The sequence below is a fragment of the Phodopus roborovskii genome, unplaced genomic scaffold (assembly GCF_943737965.1).
Source record: "Phodopus roborovskii unplaced genomic scaffold, PHOROB, whole genome shotgun sequence".
NCBI classification, from domain to species: Eukaryota; Metazoa; Chordata; class Mammalia; order Rodentia; family Cricetidae; genus Phodopus; species Phodopus roborovskii.
In genome coordinates, this window is record NW_026125554.1 from 2,140,295 (window position 1) to 2,151,624 (window position 11,330).

An 11,330-nucleotide genomic window follows, 5' to 3' on the forward strand; every position below is an offset into this window, starting at 1 on the left:
CTCAGCTACAGTCTATACCCTCTACCCCAGCTCTGGGGAGACTTTGGCTTCTGGGGGGGGGTCCTAAGCTGTAGCCTCAGCCAATGTGCCAGGTGACACCAGACCTAGCTCTAGGTACCCACCCATCTTCACAGAGTGGAAAGGATTTTGTTAGGAGGGTGGGGGTGGGGCGGCAACCCAGGGAAAAGTTAGCTGGGAATTGGTAAGAAGACAGTTCTTATGCTGCAGACTCTTCTAGGCCCCTTAGATTCTCCTGCCTCCTCCCCCTACATCTCATTTCCCTTGTTCCACCTAAGTTCACGTTTAAGCTCCCTGGCCCCTCTTAGACTCTCCTGATGCTTCTGGGTCCCCTCCTGACCCCTTAGGTCTTCCTAGTCCTTCCTATGTTCTCTTGAACCCTCTGGTCCTTCATGGGTCCTCAAGGTCCCTCCAGCCTTCACCATTTCTGGCCTGAATGTCATAGGATGAAGCTATGACTTGTGGCTGCTCACAGTAGGTGTTCGGTAGTGTCAGGGGTATGCTGTGCCAGCTACATGTCCTCATCTGACACAGATGGGCTGCCCCAACCCTGGGGACTCCAGAGACGCCCCCTACCACCCCTCTGGCCTCCACATTTGAACACCAGAGTTGACAGTGCCAGGCTGTGGTCCGCCCCAGGAAACATGCCTGTTCCAGATGAAGGGGGATCTTTTATGTTCACCCTGGGAAGATGTCAGTTGGGCAGGTTGCCAGAGCTCCAGGGCTTGTGGCTGAATGCAGGGGAGGAGGCAGCCTGGCTGCAGGCTGTTAGAGGACCTAACATACCAGTAAACTGTTTTGCCAGCCCAGGGGTCACAGAGCATGCTAGGACTCAGGGATCTTGGTCTGTGTCTGCCCTAGGAGGTCTTGATGCTCTGTTGTGGGTCAGGTGTCTGTAATGAGTAGGAACTGGACCTGACTGCCGGCTCTCTGCAGACATATTCTCACACCTGCCCCAGTGTTTTTGCAATATTCAGTAAGTATCTGACTCAGGGCTGCAGTCTCAGATTGGACTGTGAATTTGTGTGTGTGTGTATAAACCAGAGGTCAATCTCGGGTGCCATTCCTCAGGAGCTGTCCACCTTATTTAATTAGCTTTTTGTTTTTTAAATATATTTATCTATTTGATGTGCATACATGTATGTGTACAATGTGCAAGCATGAAGCCAGAGGAGAATGTTGGATTCCCTGGAGCTGGAGTTGCTTGGAGCTATGGATTGTTTGTCACCATGCAGATACTGGGAACCAAATCCAGGGTCCCTGCAAGAGCAATAAATGCTGTTAAGGCACTCAGCCCTCTTCACTTTTTTTTTTTTCTCCTCCTCCAATTTGTTTTGTGTCAGGTATAGAGGTCCCTGCCTTTAATCCCAGCTCTTGCACTCAAGGCAAAGGTGAATAGATCTCTCAATTTAAGACCATACTGAACTACATAGTGAATTGCAGACCAACTGGTGAGACTCTGCCAATCAATCAATGGACGAATGTAGTAGTGCACACCTTTAATTTCCACTCAGCCCTATAACCGCCCTCCCCCAATCTCATCACCTTTGGAAAAACAAACAGATGACCCTAGAGATCAGATCATTTGCTCCAAGGGTCTCCTTTAGTTTTCTCTGATCTTCCTCACCCCCAGTCCCTCTGTCTACCCTCCAAGCACTAACCAGTCATTTTATATTTAGGATTCTGGGTGTTTTGAATGGAGACAGAACTAAGCCTTGGCTGGCAGGGTCTGGACTGTGAGTTTCCTGGGCTTAAGGGTAAGGCTCAGGAAAGGAATTGACTCCCAGGTTCTGACCCACACACAGCCTAGGTGGCTACTGCACATCTTCCTGTAGTCTCAATTTCCCTGTCATCTGCGCATTAAGCAGGGAGTGTGAGTGTCTGTGGCTACATACTTTGCTCAGCATGTAGCTGAGGGTTATCTTGAACTCCTGATTCTTCTGTCTCCACTTTCAGAGTGCTGAGATGACCAGGTGTGCATCACACCAGCCTGTTGTTCACCCAAGGCTTGCCAAGGTGTTCCTCCTTCAGGTCCCAGTGGGGATATAGAACATCTGGTTCATAGTGGGACCCCTTCTCAAACTTCAGCTGTGCTATCCTGCTTGGCTTCCCTGGACCTTGGGATCCTCCTTAGTTGTAGGATGGAGGGGTCCAGGCAAGACCGCCTGGCCCCCCTGTCCAGCAGTATACCATCCTTATGGGCTAGGATTGGGCAGATGAAGTGGACCAGGAACTAGAGAGGGAGAGCTTGGCAGCCATGTCTGCCTGGAGCAGAAGCGAGCTGCCAGCTGCTGGGTCCCCTTGGGGTCCAGCTCCATCAATGAGTCATTGTTTTACCAAGGCCCTAGGCCCTGTCTCTGCCTGCCAGCTGGGGGCTGGGATTCCTGAGACCCTATGGTTCCCAGGGAGGACCCCATAGGCCAGTTCCACATTGTTTTAAATGTTTGACAAAGATGACCCTGTGCCCATCTCTGAAACTGAGCAGGCCACAGGACAGGGATTAACATTTACTCCCATACTGTCCTGAGAAGCAGCCAATACTCACTAAGCTTTGGTTGTATGGGAAAATACTTGGATGACTTGTAAATATGACCCCTAGAGTATTGCTCTGGAGATGAGGCCCTCACCTTGCCCTATGCTTTCTGGATGTAAGATCCACAGGCTTAGAGCCTCAATGACCACCTTGGGGCTCCAGAGGAAAAGCCTGGTGGCTGGGGCTGCACCTGCAATTGTGTGAGTGGGGGGTTGCTTTATGAAGAGAGCCCCAGGTACACCATAGGCAGGGCTGACTCTGCCTTAGGATGTTGTATCCTGTTCTAAGGGATTCAAAGCAGTGAGGTGCCCAGGCATATCCAGTTGCAGGTGCGCCTGCTGATATCCCAGCCATTTGCTTGGTTCTGAGGGGCACAGGTCTTATCAGTGGACACAGGCACAGTGCCATCTGGTGGCTGAAAGGCAGAGAGGGCTTCCCAGTGCCCAAGAGGCCCTGCCTCCCCTGAACACCAACTCTGGGATATACTCTGATGGGACCAAAGCTGGCTGCAGGGTCCCATCTCTCTGGAGCCAAACTATGCAGTAGCACCCCACATGCACACCTGTCCCCACTAATGTTCAAAACTTAAGCTTGAAAACCAGCGTGGCTTGAAGCTGCCTGTTGATCCTGTGGACCCAGCACACTTCCTAGAAGGCGGGTGTCCAACAGTTGAATCAGTACTAGGCCAGAGGACAACATAGGACACCAGCAGTGGTCAACAGTGCCCTCAAGAGGCCAGGTTTTCTTGAACACCTTAGGGCACGGTGGCTCTCAACCCCTTTGCATGTCAAAGGACACTTTCACAGGGGTGGCATTTCATATATCCACATTATGATTCCCTAGCAGCAGTAAAATCAGTTATGAACAGTGAAAATAACTTTATGGTTGGGTGGTGGCATTCACCTTTAATCCCAGCACTCAGGAGGCAGTGGCAGATGAAACTCTGAGTTCTAGGCCAGCCTGGTCTACAGAGCAAGTTCCAGGACAGCCAGAGATACACATAGAAACCCTATCTCAAAAAATCAAAATGAAAATTAAACTTAAAGAATTACGGATATCCTTCATGTCTACATCCCAAGCCCTGATCTCAATACTCACTCTCCCATAAAGATGGGCTTTGGGGACCCCACACAGTGAACACAACATGGTGGGGTAGGTCTTTATTTGTGAGGTCCCAGCAGACCCAGCCATGTTGCCCATGGTGGGGATGGGCAGTCCCATACAAGGGAGCAGGTGGTGCCCCCCCCCACCAATAAGTCAGAGTTTGGCCTGGCCTCTGGACAAGGCCCTACTCCCCCATTCTACAGGGCTGTAGTGACGCAATTAAAAAGGGAAGGAAAAATGAAAACAACAGATTCTCTGCACTAGAAACGGGTGTTGCAGGCAGCTTGCTTCTTCCAGGTGGGCTTCTGCAAGGTGAGGCTCTGTCTTCACCCAGGTTGGGATAGCAGGTTGGGGTGGGTGGGCGTGGGTTGGGACAGGATGGGACAAGATGGGAGTGGAGGTAGATGCTGGGCTGGGGTTAGGCGCCCAGGTGCCCCCCCCCCACCCCACCTGCTCCGCCACTCAAGTGGCGTTCCTCTGGCGTACACTCTTGTCCTTGTCATTCATGTGATGACCGCTGCCCTTCCTGAGAACACAGAAAAGGGTTTAGCACTCTCAGAGGCTCAGGACTGGCCTCAACCCCACTGGAAGGAGAGTCTGCAAGTTGGCCTTCCCTGAGCCCACTGAGTCCATGAAAGACGGATGCACACAATGAATGCTGGACACACACCCCCCCATTTCTACAGGACAACAGCACCTCCCTGGGGCCCACAGTGAGTTGGACTGACTTACAGTGGAGCAGCACCAGGGTCATCCTCTGCGATGATGAGCAGCCACATGAGAAAAAAAGGACAGGCGTCAGCACCCACTAAGGCTCTTCCAGCCCCGCTCCCTCCCTCAGTCTGGCTGGCCTGAACCTTGCCCCACACTGCCACCCACAAGGAGCTGCACAGATGTCATGCACTTGGTGACTGGCACATGGCAAGGCCAACACACCCCAAACCCCACGCTCGCCATGCAGCCCACAGCTGGAGGCACCCATAGCCCCATACAGCTGCTGCCCAAGATACAAAGGAGAGCTCACAACAGAAGATACCAGCTGTGGCCAAGTGAAGGAGGAGAAAGGAGGAGCTATGAGCAGACTATGTTTCTCCCCTAGGTGGACACAATGAGGGTGTCCCACCCACTCACCCAGACCCAGGGATGCTCACCGTCCAGGGACTGGTCCGGCTTCCGTCGCTTCTCATAAATGAAGATGATAGTGACCAATACCAGGACCTCAGCCACGATGCCCAGGAAGGGCCAGAGGGCAGCCAGCCGGCTTCGCACACGCAGTGTCATTTTCTCCTGGACACTGCCCTGGGCGTTGGTGGCATTACACATGTAGGTACCAGGGTCGCTATTTATGTCAAGGTTGCTGATGGCCAGCTCTGATTTCTCAGCTGTGAATGTCACGACGTACTTGCTGTCAGAGCTATTGGTGATCAGCTGGGGAAGAGGGGCTCGTCATGTCCTGCCACAGCCTTTTCCTTACTGTTCCAGGAGCCCCACAATACCCCTCCACGACCCTTTTTGCCAGCCATCCCTGAAGCCTCATGTCCCATTATAGCCCCATGTCATTGTCCCCTTCCCCACCCTGAAGTACTGTGTCTCCCACAGCCTTCCCTTTCCTGGAGCCCTGGACCCTCTTTTGCTGTCCCGTGTTCAGAACCCATGTTCCTACCACAGCCCTCACCTGGTTCCCTGAGTCAGAGGTCTTAAACCAGGACCACTCAGTGATAGGGGGGTGGGATGAATCAGACTTGCAGACCAGCCTCACATTTTCTCCCTCACTGGAATGCTCTGACTTCTTCCCGACCTTGATCCTGGGTGGCCCTGGGAGGATGAAGGGAAAGTCTGGTGCCCAAGCCCGCAAATTGTTCCTGGCCCACACACAGCCACATCCTGGCTACCCAGCTTACCCTCCACATGGATGTCGCCCCTGCCCACAGGCTCAGGAAGGAAGATGCAGGCATAGTCCCCAGAGCGGTCATTCATGTCCACCCTGCAGGAGACAGAGTGGTAAGGTTGCAAGTCGTTGTGGCCACCTTCCCATGCAGGTGTGGGATGGCATTCTAAGAAACATGGACTGACTCACGTGTACTGCATCTGCAGGTCAGGCAGCTTGTCCTCCTGCAGTACCTTGCCACCTCTCATCCAGCGGTGGCCAACAATGTCGACGCCACTGCTGTTCAAAGAGCAGGTAAGGTGTGTCTTGGAGTCGACATCGCGGATGGAGGTTACGATGGTGCCCGCTGAGAGGCCACAGGAACAGAGTCAGCTCAGGGTCTAAGGGGCTCAGCCCTACACTGCCCATACCCCCAATGAGGGCTACTTTTGGAATCGCAGTGGCTGACACTTCTAGCCCCGAACTTCTAAGGCAAGCTAATATCCCACTAGAAATCCATTTCCAAGGTAAGACATTTGGCTGCCCAAGCCCAGTCTGCCGCTCTCACAGCCATGCGTTTCACGGGGAGCACCAGGCCCAATGCTCCACTTAGCAAAACCATGTGGGTGTCTCACATTGTCTTCAGTCAGAACTGGAAACTAAGCCCCAGAAGATCTGGGTAGCCTGCCACCTGGATGGACCTCTCAGGCTTCTAGTAGACAGAGTGGACACTTGGGCAGCAGACCCCACCCCAACCAGACAAACACATAGGGGAGGCCAAGATCTAGGAGGGCAGAAGCACAGAGAACAGGATAGAAGGTCAGGGTGGAAAACAACAGGATATGAGCAGAGGACCCACCTGCAGGAGAGCAGGGCCAGCCTGCATCCAGCAAGGTGAAATGGAGGAGTGTCTAGCCTACGCACATCCCCAGGTAGGTAATGGGTAGTAGGGTACTGCTGCATCTGGTTCTACCAAGTGGGAGCCAGGGTTGGGTGGCACAAGAGGTGAACAGAGAACAGGTGCTCTGGCCACTCACGTTCAAGGACCACCACGCTTGCTTGGGCACGGACCCACTTGACCCTGGGTGGTCGGGTCAGGTGGTTGCGATCAGGGTCACTGCTGGCCCGGCACTCGTAGGTGCCTGTGTCCTCTACGGCGAGCCCATCCACAGACAGTGTGCTGGCCGCATGCTGGCGGTAGGTGGCATGGATGTGAACTCGGTCCAGCCAGGCACCGTCCCAGAGCTGGGAGCAGCTGTCGTTTGGGTCATTGCCTTCAAACCACCACTGGATCTCAGGGATGGGGCTGCCCACAGCCTCACAGTGCAGGACCACGCTGCCCCCCGCCCACTGCTCCTGGGACAGTGGCGCCTTGAGGAAGCCAGCTATGGGAGAGGTTAGTGCCCGTTACTTCGAGAGAGGGAAGACTGTCAGGAAGGACAACCACTAGGGGGCCCATTTGGAGCAAACACAACACACTCCATCTCTTTTCTGCTCATGGGAGAAGCAGGAAATTAGGTGGAAAAAACAAAACACAAAGGGCCGGGAAAAGGTGGTTCTGATCTCTCTCTCTCTCTCTCTCTCTCTCTCACACACACACACACACACACATACACACACACACACACACACACACACACACAAGAAAAATAGAACAGGAGCCAGGTGTTACTTGGGAGGTGTAGGCAGGAGTACTATATAGTTCACGTTGTCTCCAAAATGAAAAAGATAGGGTCCTTCAGCATTATATCAGGACCCAGGACACTCAGACCTGTATGATTGCCTCAAACACATGTCCTTGGGGGAAGGCAGGTCCTTGCATGCCTACAAGAGGTGAATGTGTGTGAAGGTACAAGGATAAGGGTTTGGGTCCTGAGGCCCTGTATTGTGGGGCGGGGACTAAGATAGGCACCTGCCATCTAGGTGGCCCCAAGGCCCCTGGGGAAGGGACAACACAGCAGTTTTGGTGGATATGGCTTCCTAATAACCTACATTCTGGAGCTGAGATCTCCCAGACCAGCCAACCTGCAGCTCCAGGTGAGTGGGTATGGCATGTCAGAGCAGGAGAGACCAGTCTGGCCCTTTCCTTTGGTTCCCCTTCTCTGCCCACTGCTCCAGGATGTCTGTACCAACACTACTTCACCTAGGGCTAACAGTCAGGAAAGGCGGGTGCCCCCAGCTGGGTTTCCAAAGAGACATCATGGGTACCATCCATCTGGGGCATGGATGTCATGTTCCAGGGTCTGGGAGCTGAATGGCCACATGCCAGGCCATTAGAACCTGCTAGGTGGACCATGATCTAGTCTCAGGCATGTAAGGTACCCTGTGGTACTCCTTGGCATCTGTCACCGACCTCCCCACAGAGTGCCTAGATACTACTGGGGTGTAGCCCTCCAGGTAGGGTGACTAAGGTGACCTATAACCCTGATCCCAATCAAGGGCCTTTGAGAAATCAAGCTGGAGTCTGGTCACATGACCTGCAGCCCACAGCTTCAAGCTGTCACCTCCATCTAAAAACAGCGCCCTCTCCTCCCTGCCCACTCATAGCCAGGTGGGAGCAGGGCCAGACTGGGCCATGGGTAAACAAGCCAGCACCACAGGGTGCAGGAGGGGGGGCAGGGGGGAGGCACCGCAGCTCTGAAGGGTAACCCACACCCTCCTACTACTCAGCACCTATCCCAGGCTGTGTGACCACTGGGAAAGCCAAGTGCACTCTAGGTTGTGTGCAACTGGGGTGTGGAATGCTCACACCAGCCTGTAAGAGACCCTAGTGTCAAACCCCAGCCTCACACAACCAGAAAGACAAAACAGGAATGTCAGAGCACAGTGAAAACAGAACGTTGCAGGCTGACCTGGGACCTGCCCAGGCTGTTTGGCTCTTGGGCTGTTCCCAGGAAGGGTTGGGACCTGCCTGCAAGCTATACTTTGTGCTTGGCTCCCTGGCATTGCAAAGGTCTACTTAACCCCAGGCAGGAAGCCACTGGGCCTGTGCCCAGGCAGGGTGGGGAACTGCAGCCTGTACAAAGCAGTTTATCAGCTGTATCCACCTTGCCGGGGGCAGCTATCTATACCCAAGAGCCAGCCTCATGGGGGAATCTCAAGATGTTTTGATGAGGAAGAGGGACTAGGAAAAAGTGGGTCAGGATTAACCCAGGACACTGTTGCCAGGCACAGGCCCCTCCCAACTCAACTGTGGATGGGGGTGGCAGCCATGTACCCCACTTCTCCAGTACAGCTGGTTCTGCCCTTTGCCTGCTCTGTCTGGAGTAGGCAAGAGAGCAGCCCAGGCCTGCTTGCTACACTGCCTTCTCTACTCAACCTTGCCATGACCTTGAATACCAGTCTTCCCCACCTTGGCCTCAGTTTCTCTTTTGAACCCCAATCAGGCAAAAACCTAAAGCTCAAATGAGCCAGACTCCAGGGTGGGGGCAAGCTGAGCCACCAGAAATCTCATGAAGAATGATAATCCAACAAGTCCCTGGGACCGTGACTCAAGGAGTCCTAGATCAGCTGAGCACCCTAGAGTTTTGATTCCAGCCCAGAGGGGACCTCCATCTCCTTCTCCCAGGGTCAGGGACACTGGCCATTGTCAAGAACCAGGGATGACCAATATAGCCCCTGTGGACTACGGCAAGCCTGGGAGGTCACTCCAACGAGGATAAAGACAGCTGGGGACACCTGATGATCTAGTTGAGATTCTTCCAAACTTAGGGAAAGGAACTGCCACTCCCAGATCTCCCCACCCAACCTCCGGATAACAACACCAGCATAACAGACTCTACTCAACCCCAGGACTCCAAGACTGGGATACACCATACCTAGGGAACCTTTAAACTTAACTCACATCTTCCAAAGCTATTCTCCATCCCATGGCCAACTTACTCTCATTCTTCCAGGCTCCCCAAGCAGTGCTGTAGCCCTCCACTCACTACGTCGAAACATACATGTGGCACCTTCTTCCACCCCATGCCCTGCATCAGGACCATTGCCCCTGACCCACCCACCAAGTTGTCTCCCAACCTTTTTCTCTGGGTGGAGAGACCAAATTATTTGTGGTTTGGTTTCCATTATCACAACCTCAAGGACACGTCCCCCAATTCCCAGTCACCTCACTGCCACCCTCATGCCCAATCTTGGAGACATCACTTCCAGGTACTCCTGTACCCAACATCTCCTGGACTGTCTCCCTGCCTGGTCCCCCAAGTTTAGATACACTGAAATGGTAGCTCCTTCCACTCTAGTCGCCCAGTTCCCCCAAACCTTTCAGAAGAGGCTGCCTCTCATCCATTCATACCCTCCCCAAATTAGGGATTTTTTTGTCATTCTTACCCTGTTCCTTGAACAGGGACACCTTGGAGTTATTTCCTGACATGTTCCCTAGGCAGGGACCCCCCTCTACAGTGGCAGCCTCCTCAGCTCGCAGTTCTCCCCAAATCTGAAGGAAGCTACCTGCAGTACTGCTGTCCCTTACCCCAAAATGCCACAAACCTCTCCCAGATGTCCTGCAACTCATTCACTCCTGCCCATGACTACTTGGAAGACCTGTCTTTCAGATGGGGAACTCCTTTCTATCCTCCTGCCCCCACTCCATCCGTAAACCAGGAGGCGGCCAATCTCCAGGGTCACCTCCCAGCCCTGATATCCAAGTGTTAACGACACAGTAGTAGCTCGTCCATGATATTCAACCTCAGAAGTGTTGTCCCAGGGCCTTACTGTGCCCCAGCCTCAGGGTCACCTCCACCCACACCTTTCCCAACGCCCCCAAACTGAGGCCAAATATAGTCGCAACTGTAGCCCAAAACCCCAGGGTCACCTCCCAGTTCCAGGAGTAGGGGCAGTAAGGCAGCGGCTCCCTCCATCCCCTGCTATGCCAAACCTGGGATCATTTCCGCTTACTTCTATATCCCAAATCCTCTGGATTACCTCCCAGCCCATGCCCAGGTGGGGACTACCGCAAGGTGACGGCTCCCTCTATCCCCGGCTCCCCCAACCTTAGAGTACCTCTCCAGAGCCCCGCAGACCCCTAACCTTTTATTTCTCTCGCCAGGGCCGCACCCCCGAAATCACCTCCCTCCCTTGTCGCCCAACCCAGGTCAGGGGTCAACTCGAGGGTCACCCACGGCCAGTTATTCCTCCCCCTCTAGTAAGGAACCAAAGCTGTGGCTCCCTACACCACTGAGTCCCCCAAGTCTGGGGCTCAGCCTAGGTCCGTGCCCGCAGCCCCAGGCCTTACCCGCTGCGTAGGCGCCTTGGCCACACAGAAGCGCGAAGCCGAAGGCCAGCAGCAGCGCCGCCGCCATGTCGCCTCGTCCAAGCGCGGCCCCGCTGCGGCTCTATAAGAAGGGAGGGAGGGCGGGGCGCACGCATGCGCGCAAGCACGCACGCTCGCACGTACGCGGCGTCGCGGGGAGGGGCGTCTGGCGCACAACGAGTAGGCACGTACCCAGCGTCCTACGCTCGAGTTCGCGCAGTGGAAGCTGGGGGTGGGGTGGGGGAGAGGGGGCATAAAGGTGGAGTGGGGGGGGGGAGCGCTGGCACGTGACCACAAGGCCACACCCACGACGCGCTGAGACCTGGATCCTGAACCTCCCCTGGTGGATTCAAGTCCCCCTCTTTGGTTTTTTTTTTTTTTTTTTTTTTTTGAGGGGGCGGTTTCGATACAGGGCTTCTCTGTGTAGCTTTGGAGGTTGCCCTGGAACTTGCTCTGTAGACCAAGCTGGCCCCGAACTTACAGAGATTTGCCTCTGCTTTCTGAGTGCTGGGATTAAAGGCGTGTGCCATCACCTCCCGGCTTTTTTCCTTTTTATG

The 11,330-nt window shown here is 54.2% G+C and overlaps 1 protein-coding gene across 1 annotated transcript; it reads right to left on the minus strand.

The window, feature by feature from the left end:
- Window positions 1–3,696: 3,696 nt before the first annotated feature.
- Bsg (basigin (Ok blood group)) lies at window positions 3,697–10,867 on the minus strand. Its single transcript, XM_051177459.1, has 8 exons — window positions 10,756–10,867; window positions 6,560–6,907; window positions 5,733–5,889; window positions 5,557–5,639; window positions 5,331–5,470; window positions 4,807–5,083; window positions 4,388–4,412; window positions 3,697–4,181 (listed from the first exon to the last, which is right to left on the minus strand). Exons 1-8 carry the CDS (start codon window positions 10,820–10,822, stop codon window positions 4,118–4,120), a joined length of 1,161 nt encoding a protein of 386 aa, XP_051033416.1. The 5' UTR covers window positions 10,823–10,867; the 3' UTR covers window positions 3,697–4,117.
- Window positions 10,868–11,330: the final 463 nt, after the last annotated feature.